This window comes from Notothenia coriiceps, unplaced genomic scaffold, assembly GCF_000735185.1.
Source record: "Notothenia coriiceps isolate Sejong01 unplaced genomic scaffold, NC01 NC01_scaffold00031845, whole genome shotgun sequence".
Classification (NCBI taxonomy): domain Eukaryota; kingdom Metazoa; phylum Chordata; class Actinopteri; order Perciformes; family Nototheniidae; genus Notothenia; species Notothenia coriiceps.
In genome coordinates this window covers 236900-249981 of record NW_011364546.1, presented here as the reverse complement: position 1 = coordinate 249981, position 13082 = coordinate 236900, and the positions used below count along the sequence as shown (strand labels likewise).

The window sequence follows — 13082 nt, the reverse complement described above, 5'->3', positions numbered from 1 at the left end:
ACGGAGCCGTTGGACCTCCAGAGCGTTGCGTATGCCGGTCTACCCACCTTGGGACCCGTTACCGTAGTCGTTTAGTTCCCCCCCCCCCCCCCACACACACACAGAGCGGAGCAAGGCAACGAAACTTAAAATAATAAGCAGCATTTTACGGCGAGCTATGCATGGGGCCGCCTTGGGGGGTTTCCCGACATGTCGTTTCAGTAAATTAAAGGGTGTTTCTTGTTGTCGTTGCTGTGAACCTTCTGTAATACCTTGGAAAATGCCATTTAATACTTTTTAATAGCCTTAATTTTCGCTAAATTGATATATCAACTTTTAATACTTTTTAAGACCCCACGGACACCCTGAATGAATAAAACATTGAAATAGTTCATCAAAGTAACTGGAACAATTAATGAGTTAGGATGGTACAGTACTACTGAGGATACAACTCAATAGGGTCATTTGACCTAAAGTCAGTGTGCAGACCCTAAAGAACATGATCACATCATACCAAAATACTCTTTATATAATGTGTAACGCTGTTTAGGATTTAGTAGGAAATCACTGGAAACAAGTCCTTTTCAAAACATGTCAGAACATGACAGTGGCCTTCAAGTAAAAATGGGAGTTTAGATTGTCCATTCTGAGCTACTGTAGAAACATGGAGGAATAGAAGAAGATGGCCTGCTTCCTTATGTAGACAAGAGGGGCTAAAAGCAAAAAAAAAATAACAGTTAGTTCCAGGGGGGCATAAATTAACAAAAAAGCTATGAGCAGATTCCGTATCTGCACTGTTGATGAAGTGCTTCATCTGTTGAGATGTAAGTGGGACCATGAGGAAAATTAATCATAATGTCTAAATATTCCTGTGATCAAACCGCAGCGCAAGAAGATGAGTTTTGAGAGGAGGTAACTCAAGATGAAAAGGATTTTATAAATACAATTAACTTGAGCACCTGAGTTCCCTCTGTTGTCTGAGAGCAGTGCTTGTCACTGGCTAAATGGATGATTGACCTTTCATGGCAAAATATAAATAGAGTTGAAATAAGTCAGTGGTTCAGGGAATAGTAATCTCATCGTTTCTTAGAAAAGATTACAAATTTGTTGCAGAGCAGATACGAATAAAAAAACGTGTGAGGTCATTTGTAGAACATATGGATGAATCACATTCTTGAATCTAGATCTTTCCTTATGCCGGGGTTTTGTAAAAAAATATTTCTAGTTCTGCTTTACGCTTCCAGCTTTTTCAAAAGGATTGATTTAGAGAACAAAGGAATTCTTCAGTAGTGTTCCCGTCTGACCCAACATTATTTTACATTATCCAACCATTGCTTGTTGCTAGTACAATCACATTTTTATACCCCATGTTGGCAGGACATAGGGTGAGATAAAGTATAACAAAAAGTGGTGAAAAGGACCCCTCAGGAAAAGTTCACAGCGCTGCATTTGTAAGGCAAACATTGTACAATTTCTCTCAAGTTATTATGATGTGGTTGAATTGATTGCCTGGTTGGATGGGTAGGAAAGAGAGAACAGGGTTCATACACACCCAGGGAACAAAGGAGGCAGAAGAAGATTTGGAGCATATCTCTGGAAGAAGAAGAAAAAATGCCAATAGTTTAAACATCGCTGAGTGACAATACCCTCACAGCATTCATCAAAGTTCAGACAAATTCAATAACATCATCTTCTACAGACGCACCAGAGCGGAGATGAGAGCTTGGCTTTTATTTCTCCTATCTGCGTGTTATTTCCATGCTTCTCTCATGCTTCACAATGAAGGGCTTTGAGCCAAATCAGCGAGAGAGAGGCTGATGGGGTGAAAACAGCCGTCCTTATCTACGTAGGAGAGTGGAACAGATGCGGATATGACTCTGTTATCATGCAGCTCACTGAAAGAGAAGAGGCGAAGGATTAGCTGGGAAGGGAGAGAAGGAGGAGGGGGGTTCGGAAGAAGAGGAATGTGTGCTCCAATGTCAGGTTAACTGCAGGAATAGATTTTTTTGGCAGGTAGGAGAATCCTAAACAACTTGTATTACCCCCCCATTAGTAAAAATACTCAGCATCATCTTTCATCTTCACAAAGATATACACAGAGGCAGTCCTATTCTCGTGACTTGGCATCAATCACTTGGCTAAACAAACAAACAAACAATTAGATGCAGCAACTACGAGCATATGCTCAGAGAAGAATGCTCATAAAGAAATACCACATTCGCTTTATGTCAACATTTTAAAGTCTGTTCAGTGTGTATGAGCTGATGGCTGGATCTCTTCAGTCCTATTGAATAACACAGAGCAGCTGATCAATATTTGGGGCGAAATCACTCCACTAGTTTCCCCGATTATCATTCCAGCAGTGTCCGTCTGACTTTCTCAGGAAAAACAATCACCAAAAGAGATCAAAGTGTTTCTTTTTAAGTGAACCTGTAACCATGTGACGACCAACCTTTGATCAGGGGCAATCATACCAAATAAATGACACCGCTGGGTGGGACACTCTTCCTCTTCCTATCATTCTGTTTTTTCCTGATCCCTCACGGTTTTTGGTTGCCAATTATTGGGCTGCCTTGCACTCAGCACTCCTTAGCCTGCCAAGAGTTTGGTTTGTTTTGTTTCAGGTGACAATTGTGCTCAGTGTTCACAATAATCACATACTGACTGGTAATGAGGCCAATACTGTCCACAACATTACCAGGGAGCATAGCTTTGAATCTTTTGTTGCTTTTGACTAACAATAGTCTTTGTTGGTGATAGGTGTTGGACACGCGTCTTTGAAGCGCTGTTGCACCTATAATTAGTTTCGCATTCAGGAGTGTTTCACTGCTTTCGATGCTTAAAGTGGACTGCTTTTTTTATTAACTTGCAAATGTTTATGTTCTTTTACCTTTAAATAACTACATGTGTGTCTCTTCTCTCCTTCAAGATTCAGTGAGGGAAGCTTTGTGTTTTTCCTGCCACTAAGAATTATGGCCTCAAATCAGGGGAATCTAATTATGGAAGTGATGAGAGGGACAGTGGCCAGGATGATGGTACCCCCCCTTTGAAAAGGGGCAGTTCCACACAGTTCTGTTGTTCTGGCGGTAGGGAGGAAAAGCCAGTATTTGTGGGCTGAGCGGAAGCCAATCTGTAATCCGAGTGTGGACCTCATGCAAAGATAGTGGGAGATTTTGCGGAGGACCCTCAAATAGTGACCTCAAAACAGCTCTATCTTTTGAATCTATCACGCCAGTCTCCTTCATTGATGCCACCAGACCCTGATTATGTATCCACCCTGGCTTTTGAGGGGTTAGGAGGACAAAAGTCAGGGACAAAACTGGTTCTGGTCAACAAATCTGGCACCTGAACAGCTACCTCCAGTTGCTTCCTTTTTGAGTGCTCTTGGTTGGGGCTTTGTTTTTAAGTCAGTCAGTTCTGGATTCTGTCATCAAACAGGCAGGCTTGACCAATGAGAGAAGGAAGGAGATTATGGAGTGCACCAGTGTCGGCGCTGCAGTGCCAGAGAGCGTTGGGCCTCTTTGTGGCTGCTGCCCAGCCTGTGACACTGGGCCTGTTGCATTAAAGTCCGATCCAGCTTTGGTTTGAACGCCAAAAGGTCTGCCTTCCCAAAAACACTTGAAAACGCTTGTTCCATGGCAGCCTCAGGGTCTTCACATGATTGATGTACTCACAGGCTGTCTAGGAGGCGTTGCTCTAGGACTGGGGGCTGTAGGGTGACCATAGCGCAGGTTTGATGGGGGGGGGTTCTGTTCGGAGTCGTGTCATGCACAGCAAGAGTAGCATGAAAACCGATATTGAGGAAGTTTCTGAGAGACATCCTCTGAAATATAGACAGGTTATGGTGAGGACAGACAGCACGGCAGGTTGGAGCCTCCGTCCCTGGACAGAGTGTAACAGCTGCTCTTGTGGGCTCAGTCAAAGGTCAAAAACATTTGTTTTATATTCTTTTGTAGAAACCCTCTCCTATAACAACATAAGAAAATTGACTGTGTCTCTAGTGCCGAATCAGCAGCCCTAACAGCTAAAACAACACTTGAGGCTCAACATGGATCCAACAAAGAAGCCACCAGTGACTTGTTATCGTGTGCACCATCCCCAAAACAACAAAACAAGCAAGTCATTCATCTCTCTTTATTTCCTGTGAGGAAGGTTTCATAAAAGCAGTGCCAACATAGTGAGCAGTCACTGACTGCTGATCCAAGTTTCAAAACTGTGCATTGCAAATCTGTGTTGATAGCACAAGTGTTATAACATACACACAGTATGACCCCTAACAAACACAATAAGGCCACATCACTATTTGCACAATGACGGTTACAGTACAAACTTTGTGTGATTGTGATAAAGCTCATCGTAAATCTACAAATTGTGAAGGAGGATGAAAAGCTTTAGACAATAATTTACAAAATAAAGCAATGTCAAGCCAATCATCTTTAAATGTCCATCAAATATCGCTTTTAAACCAAACGGTTTATCAGAGTACCAATAATTACAATATTACAAAGTAACCAACTCCTACAGCAGCGATTCTGTACACAATAACCACATGCTGCTTGTGCATGGGTCTTGTCCATCTCTTTCAGTGATCACATTACTAAAAACATTTTTTAATCCAGTCTTTCTCCACCTTTGTCTGTTCAACTGAAGACATTTTCATTCTCAAACTAAATAATCAAGTTCCTGATACAAATGCTGACATTATGCTACAGCTACATGTGAGTTTTTAACATATTCTAGAGCTGCATATGGTTTATAATGTTGGTACAGTATTTTGTTGATATTAAGAACCTGCAATGAAATCTAACATTTTAACTCAGGAAATTTTCCAACAGGAAGGAAGTCGCCAAATCTCAAGTATTTTAATCATAAAGTAAAACAAGTCAGTTTGGAGTTTTACAGAAACTGAACTCACACCAAGTGCTGAGTGCATATTACCCACAGTGCCGCGTGGTACTTGTGCTGGGAGCTAGACTTAGTGGCCCCAGGGACAGCCGCAGGGGTCTCCACAGGCCCTCTTCCTGTCCCAGAGGGTGTGCAGCTCCTCTGCGGTGTGTTGGGGAGACGACAGCATATCCAGGTAGCACTCCTTCTCACACAGCCAGCCAGGGTCCTGGGCAGCAGCGGGGGGGAAGGACAGGGTCCGTGTTAACATGCATTTTTTGATTTTGTTATCAGCCATACACTGGTTAATGTCTTACTAAAGTTTGATTGTTAACATGAAAAAACTGAATCGCAGGCTTTTTTCCCCCTCTATTAATTTGACTGAGCCGAGACAGGTTGTGTCCCAGCGGATCGGAGGCGGGGCTTATGCTCTAACGCAAGTGTGTATGCTCTCTGGGCCCGAGTCCCCGGATGATCCGTGTATTTTTGTTCCTGAGACAGGCCATTTTTGGCTTCACACGCCACTGAGCGACTTTCACTGAACTGGGCTGAATTCAGTTCTCTTCATACATCCATGGTTTTCACAGACTCCTCAAGCACATGCTTTTACAAGTGATGCTGAGCTTAAAAGCCTAGTATACCATAGGGAATGTGTCATTTGTATTTAATTTAAAATAAACATACCAGTTTGTTAAAATTATAAAAAGCACAACAATTATAAAGTCAAATAGTGAATTACTAGTGAAAACAATCTAATTGATTAGCCCTGCTATTTGCCATGTATATCAAAATGTTTCAATAACATTTGAGATAAAAGGTTTAAGAAATAAAAAATAAGAATGTTTATTTGTTTTAACTTCTTTTAGTCTCTCTTTGTTTTACACTTCTTTCAGCATGTTCTCCAAGATGAGATGAGAAACCATGATGCTTGAATATGATGTAATTATAGGGAACATGTTACCTTGATCGTTTTGTTTTTAATGTTTGTTTTATTTACGTTTATATTTAAATGTTTAATATTTTGTTGTTTTTATTGACATTTGCATCTTAAACTTATATATCATACCTGTCGTATATGCATTTTTTTACCCTGTCATCTTCCTGAAGAATTTGTTACATCTTTCCTCTCTCTAATATATCTCAATGTCAGACATTGAATGCCTATATCAACTTGATATAGTGTGCTATGAAAACACCAGGTACAAAGATGGAAAAAGTGAGACTTTATCTTACCCGACAAAATCTGATGAATTGAATTCTATAAATGATTTGCATTCCATTTCTTTTACCTGATATTTCTGTGGTCCAACAGCTGCCATCCATATCCCCATGCTCACATCTTCTCCCTGTAACAAGACGGGACAATTCCTCACATTATGATCAGGATTATTTACCACTGTAAAAACTCTCTGGGGATCACTACCTGGTAGGCCTTCAGTTTATCCGCATTACTGGCGAGCCACTGGACCAGGTCACGAGAGACCACGTAGCCCGAACCGCAGGCGAACGCTGGGTAGGCGGGACTCGGGTACTCCAGCTCCTGCCACTTCCCAATGCGGTCCACTGCCCAGCTCTGCCTGAAACTGGGTCAGGACGGCACATTATCATCACTTCCTGTCTCCCTTTCGTCGCTTTGAGAGAGCAGTCCTGTTTCTTTCATCTTAAGTTCAGCTGATCAAGTCAAGTGGATTGAAATCACCAGCAAAATATACAGTCAACAGGATCAGACAACAAATCGTACTTACTTCCCCCACCAGAAATTGCTGCGCTTGAGACCCTTGTGGTCAATCTTCATTAAAACTGAGTCCACGTCGATGTAACAATCATCATCCGTCTTCAGCAGCAGATTAAAGTCAGCGTTTCCCACAGACCTGTCAGAGAGGGAATTTGTAACCTTAATCAAAGCCCACCTTCTGATTTTTTGGCAATACCCCTCAGCGGATTTACTTTTAAATACCACGAGAGTGAAGGGGCAAATACGATCACTCACTAGATTTTTCTACCTGATGACTCAACTGTAGATTTCCTAACTGAGTGATTGCAATCGTGTTTCTAACAGCGAGACACTTCGAGGCGACGACACACTTTCATTTCAGGTGGCTGATTTCCTCAGAGGGCCCAGGCAATTTGGAGACAGAAAATCGAGTCATTAGCACTTGTCTTACCATTTATAGAACTGAAGCAGTTTGGAAGGCACGTTCCTGTAGGTGTCTACCACGTCTACGAACACCATGTCTCCGTGCCGGAGGCTCTCCTGCTGCAGGGCGGCGTCCTCCTCCCTCAGCCTGGAGGCATGGCGCTCCATCCTGGCCGGGCGGCCCCGCAGGAGCCCCGACAGACCGTCCTCATCTGAAGTGGACATAGAAACAGAAACAATACAGAAAATGGAAGTTTTCCTCTGAAAGCAGATATTAAAAGCTCTTTGAATACATTAAGGCAATTCTGAGGGATAATGTCTTAAATCACTGAATGGCAAAACTCTATATAACAATTTGTTCTGTTCCACAGGATGAATCATTTGTTCTGTTAGCAGAAATAGTGTGAGGACTTAATTTTGTTTACCTCAAAATGGGTACAAAACAATTCCCAGATAAAGGCAAATGCATGTGAAAATCAAGAGTGAAAGAGGGGAATGACATATTCATTTCCATTTAGCACAGACGCTGTAGCCCTGAGCTGAAAAAGGAGCTATTCTCATAACCAGCCAGTGATTTAAAAAAATAAAAAGTATATAAAGTGTGCTGATTTGATATTGATTGAAATGTTTTTACAAAAAGCTCAGTATTAGTTATTTTTGCAGGACCAACCATAGATAGTAAATGTGAACCCTCCAGCCAAACCGGGAAATCCGAGCGCACTTCTATGAGGCAATAAGCCCTCGGCGATCTGCAATTTAGGAAATCAGAAGAAAAAAAAGGTTTTCTTTCTTTCTTTCACATCACTTTAAAAAGGGAATATTCTGAATGTATTTTTCTTGAATACTCCATGGGTACGTACAGAGGAGATCTTGAGGACACCTCCTCCGTCATTGAGCTGCACAGAAGACGAGTTGACCGTGGTCAATCCAGCAGAATCCAAATTCTCCCAGACCAGTGTCCCCTCAAAACCCTGCGTGGAAAAAAGTCCTGTGAAATATTTTTTTGGTGTTGCTTCCCAAACATAAATGAATACTGTAAACTTTGGAAACAATGGTGTATCAATAATAGCAGGTGGTAAAAAGGATTTGAAAGGTATTATGCAGATTTTCTCAAAATGGTTAATGGTTAAAATTTGCGATACATTTAGATAAAGGAAAGAAATATTACCAAACTAATTATTGCCTATAGCAGGCATGGCCAAGGTTGGCCCGCGTCAGATTTAATATGGCTCACAGCTTCGGTCTTAGAATGTATCACTGTCAAACCAAACTAAATTGCCTTTGTTTGTGAGCCTATGAACTGGATTAAAATCATGTTGGGGTTGCAACTGGACTCTTTGCTAAAAGCGGATTTAACTTTATATATTGATCTGAGGAAGAATGGATATATGATTTATTTTGTGTTGCATATCGGTGATGGGGGAGATATTTCCCGAATTAATTAATTTGTGTCCTATAACAATTTATTTTCTGTTGGGAAATAATTCATTAAAAACATTGAATATGTCATTTCCTGGTTCACTTCCTGAAAAGAGCTATGTTTAATACTCTGGTACTAATTCAATGAAACATTAAGAAATATTTTTGACACAATGTTTTGGTATTAGTTTGTTGTGTTCGCCATGGATCATTATTTTACCGAACTGCTCCATTTAAATAGAACTTGCAGAAAATATTTCCATGAAATATCCAAATAACAGGGGAGAGTGTCAGTTGGCGGACTTGGGCTCAAAATTGGTAGCCAGGATTTTAGAAATTCTGAGTACAAAACTGACCTTGGGCAAGATGAACTGCTCCACTGGTTTGTACCACACCCCGCTCACCACGGTGCCGGTGCTGATGGCACTGAAGCGAGCCGTGACCACAGCCTCCTGCAAAGAGCACACACTTTTACCACATAAGAATTCTTCGATAAAAGTTTTCACAAACGTAACTTCACCTACACTGAATACTCCTGCTATCTTTAAGACAGTAACTCAAAGAAGTTTCAGTGTGTGTCTTTCAGTAAACACCACCAGCACTGAGTACTCCAGCTCCTCCCAGGCTGTGTGTCTAGCAGCCTCCAAAGGAACGCTCATACGGGACACATTATGCTCAGAGTAGGGCTGCTCAATTAATCGTATTTTAATCGCAATTACGATTATGGCTTGCAACGATTACAAAAACAACGTAATCGAAATAAAACGATTATTTTTTTATTATTACTTTTTTTCAAATTACTTTTTTTTTTGTATTGGTTTTTCAGTTGAATTATACTTAAAGTTCAGGGTAATCAACTGTTAAAAACATACTGTTCAACATTTTTTTCTCCAATAAATTGATGTTTTCAAAGTAAATGGATAATCGTTTTTAATAATCATGATATCAATTATTGACCCAAATAATCGAGATTATGATTTTTGCCATAATCGAGCAGCCCTAGCTCGGAGGCGAGGGTGGTGTTACCTCCTGGTCGAGCTGGAGAAGCTTCACCGTCACATTGCTTTGAAGCTCGGGCTGGGTCCCGCTGGGAAACACCCCCAGCCTCGTGATCACCACTGGGTGGAGAACTTTGAAATCCAGGGCGATGGCAGACACGTCGGAGGGGGCGAGCAGCGAGGGGTCAGACACCTTCACGATCTCTATCTCTGCATCCGGCCCCACCACTGGCACAGAGGGATGGCAAAGATTATTGTACAAGCAAACGTGAAATGTATTACAATTCCAACATGCTGACCGTCTCTTTTCAGTGATGAAGACCCGAGTTATTCAGGGAGAGGGAACGCATTCGGAGAAGAAGGCAGATTCTGGTAAAGCTACACCATCAGCACTTTGAGGAGCCGCTGTCTTCAAAGCGAGCTTCTGCTCAGTGAGTGTGGTTTCTTAATTACAAAAGAGCAGTTTATTACCCAGGAGATCAATGAAAAGATCAAGGCTGTTAAAGGGAAGCAGTTCTTTTTTACTTTATATGCATTCTACACAAGTTCTGCTGCTCACGCCAAACAATTAGAGGCCAGGAATCACAGACAAGACAAAGCAGCACTTTATCAAACCAACTGTTTCTCACACAGGCCGAGTGGAAGTGCGCTGCACCAGTCTGTGAGGATATATATTTAAGTATCAATTAATAGTTTTAGCACACTTAACAAAAAGAGCCATAACAGCGCTTGCCAGCATGCTCACTTTTTGCTAGTTTATTCTGGGGGGAAATAAATAAAACTTTGCACAAATTCTTAATAATAAACAGCAATAAATATAAAGTTATTCACTATATATTTTTCTTTAAAACAAAATCTAAGAATATCCTTCATTGCTTGCAGTTTAACAGTTAGTGACAAATCAAGTCAAAAAGGCTGAATCTGAAAGGCTGAAAGTAATTTGCATTATAATCAGTTGGTTAACATCAAAAATATAAGCAAACATCAACATCGATCAACAACATCCAGTATAAAAGCTTGAATTCACATTTGAGAAGCTGGAAGAACTGAGACAATTAACAAACACAGAAAAAGGAAAAATAAATATCAGCCTTGAGGTCACAAAATCTATTTAAATCATCGAGATTTTGACTTTTGTCACCAGTACAAAGCACGCACCTTGTGTTGGAGGCAGATCAGAGTCTGAGTAGCTAATTAGCATTCACCTTAGTTCTAGTCACCAAAGAAAAATCCCTAATGATGAATGCAGCACAAACATATTTCAACAACAATTAATTGTCCATTTAATGTGCGCTTTGACCTGAATCCTGAGTAAGGTACCCGACTGTGTGTAAAAGCAGCAGTTGTCTCTTTCTCTTCCAATCACAACGAGCATCTCGCTCCAAAGCCGCCTTCAAGCCTCTGATTATGAAGCAAATCACGTCAACAGTTAAGACCATTAACCCAGCAGAGAGCAGAGAACAGGCTGGAAAAATAAAACATCACCATGACCCTAAAGGCCGCCGTCTAAAAAAAAGCGGTAATTATGTTTTCATGAAGGCAGCAAACACCAAACTGACTGAGAAAAGTAGTGAATCGCCTGAATAGAGCGGACCCTGTGAAGGTGAGAGACATAACAATTACTGTGGATTTGACAGTGAGCCCGTTCAATTAATTCCTATATGGTGCGTCAGTGCTTTGTATAGCTTTACTTTGTAAGTGTTAGAAGGCAGTTCTAGTTAGGGCTGCAGCAGCTGGGAGAGACTTTGCTTTGGCCTTGGGTAAGGAAAGGAAAATAATGGTGTCCTTGAGCTGTGGGCGAACAATGAATAAAGGTGTTTTACTTATTTTCTGAACATGCATTCTTTCAGCTCATCTCCTGTTATTCAGCCTCCACTCTCCTGTTGACGATTTCACATGCAAGGGAGCGTCTCTTGATATTACAGCTGCCCCTTCATTAGTGGGTGGGGCTGACTATCATTTATATCATTTTTACCTGGCTTTGTAAAGTTCAGGAGGGAGCAGGAGTATGGATCCTCTCTGTCCTCCTCTGGAATGGGACACCCATGTTCTCCGACGATGAACTTCACCCCCACTCTGAAAATCAGCACAATCACACTTTTGCAATTTCCCCCAATATTAGGCTGTAGGATTCCTAAAAAATTTCCATCTATCCACCCTCCGTTGCCATGGTTACTGAGGGTTGCTTAAAGGCCATCACACCTTATCCACGCTCAGATCACTGAATGAGAAGGAAATGGACAAAAAGGAAGAAAGAAAGAGAGAACAATATTGGCCTCTGGTCAGGTAGAGATAAAAGGTTTAGTTTGGGCAGTCAGTTATTTGCTCAAACCCGCAGGCTTTATTTCCACCGTATGAATCTGGCCTTGAAAAAAGAGACAGAAAGAAAGAGAACCAAGAGAGGAAGTTGGAGCTCCACCCTACAGACCTGAGCTGGAAGTGAGGGTGGTCTCGGATGTAGCCCAGCCAGGTCTGCCTTATCGCTTGTCGCAGTTCATAATGGTGTCTTGCTGACAGCACTCCCACCAAAACTTCATAGAAAGGTAACGATTCATCTGTATCAGAAACAAAAATCCATGCAAAAAATATTGAAATGAAAAAACTAAAAAATATGTAATTTGTGATCCAGTGATGAGAATGTGAAGATAGGGATGATAAATGACCAACAGTCGGTGACACCGATAAGGCAACAACCAGAGATAATGAAATAATATACACTTTTGAGGCATGCTTGATTTATGCTACCCATCTCTGATTCTGACACATCCGATTGTTAGTCTGCACTGACTTACTGTGATGGATCCTATCATTCTACCATCATGCATCAAAAGGTGGTTACTATATTCCTCTGATTTAAAAAGCAGGTTCACCCCTCCAGGGTCCTCCTGATCACAAGAGACCAGAGTCCATTTGAAAGCAGCGCAGAGATCAGTAGTTGTAACAAGACAGAGATGTTCAGCTCACTTCAGTCTGTTTCAGACATTAGACTATCCCAGCAACGCCCAGCCCTACTGAACTGTAACATTATTTCCCACCAAAACACACACACGGACACAGTTTCATGAGCACAGCATAAACTACCTGTTTCCACATAAACTCACAACAACAACAACAGACAGCGGTCAAGAAAAAGTTAGCAAGCCGCTCGAATGTCGAAAAAAGTTGCAAGGCTTTCGAGGTAAAACCATAAAACCCAAGAAAAGTACCCGAGTGTGTGTTGTTGTCCAGCGGGCTGGAGGAGGGTCGTTGTGCCAACCACAAGTGCACCAGGACGGCGACAGCACAGGGCAGCAGAATGAGCGCTAGCCTCCGCATGGACCTTTCATTCAGCCGGAGCAGCCTTCAGCTTTAGCGGCGCTGAGCCTCTTCCTGAGCCGCACTGCACGGTGTGTGCCGCTTCGTGTGTGCGCTTCATTTAAGCTCCGCAGCTCTCCGGCTCCGCCGGGCTCTCACCACCGCCTAATGTCTGCCTCCGCTGCAAGGAGAGATAGACCAATGGGAGGCGAGCAGCCCTGCCGCGGTGCACTCTGGGAAAAGGAGTTCGACGCACTCCAGCCAATCAAAACAGAACTGTGATGTCGAAGGTGCAATAAAATATGAATAGGCTATACAAATTGGTTAGGATATAATTAAACTTGTTCTGTGTTATAATTATTGTAATTTAT

At 41.8% G+C, this 13082-nt stretch overlaps 1 protein-coding gene across 3 annotated transcripts; it reads right to left on the bottom strand.

The window, feature by feature from the left end:
* Positions 1–308: 308 nt before the first annotated feature.
* Positions 309–12871, bottom strand: b3galnt2 (beta-1,3-N-acetylgalactosaminyltransferase 2). 3 transcript variants are annotated; one of them, XR_799976.1, is made up of 15 exons: positions 12624–12871; positions 11846–11972; positions 11393–11493; positions 9446–9645; positions 8776–8871; positions 7861–7971; positions 7671–7749; positions 7029–7212; positions 6609–6734; positions 6287–6446; positions 6153–6209; positions 4922–5092; positions 1685–1874; positions 1532–1572; positions 309–692 (listed from the first exon to the last, which is right to left on the bottom strand). XR_799976.1 is itself a non-coding variant. In XM_010788283.1 (12 exons), the coding sequence occupies exons 1-12, from the start codon at positions 12730–12732 to the stop codon at positions 4955–4957; spliced, it is 1488 nt and encodes a 495-aa protein (XP_010786585.1). In that variant the 5' UTR covers positions 12733–12871; the 3' UTR covers positions 4097–4954. The 3 variants fall into 3 exon arrangements, 1 of the variants encoding a protein (XP_010786585.1); XR_799975.1 differs by having other exon boundaries at positions 309–1572; XM_010788283.1 differs by lacking the exons at positions 309–692; positions 1532–1572; positions 1685–1874 and having other exon boundaries at positions 4097–5092.
* Positions 12872–13082: the final 211 nt, after the last annotated feature.

Bases quoted from the DNA above. Each gene is read 5' to 3' on its own strand.
- b3galnt2 (XM_010788283.1), bottom strand. From the start codon at position 12,732: ATGCGGAGGCTAGCGCTCATTCTGCTGCCCTGTGCTGTCGCCGTCCTG. The intron at 9,646-11,392 runs GTAAAAATGATA...CCTCTGTGCCAG, and splicing joins CCTGAACTTTACAAAGCCAG to TGGTGGGGCCGGATGCAGAG. The intron at 6,210-6,286 runs GTAGTGATCCCC...GTCTTGTTACAG, and splicing joins ATAAACTGAAGGCCTACCAG to GGAGAAGATGTGAGCATGGG.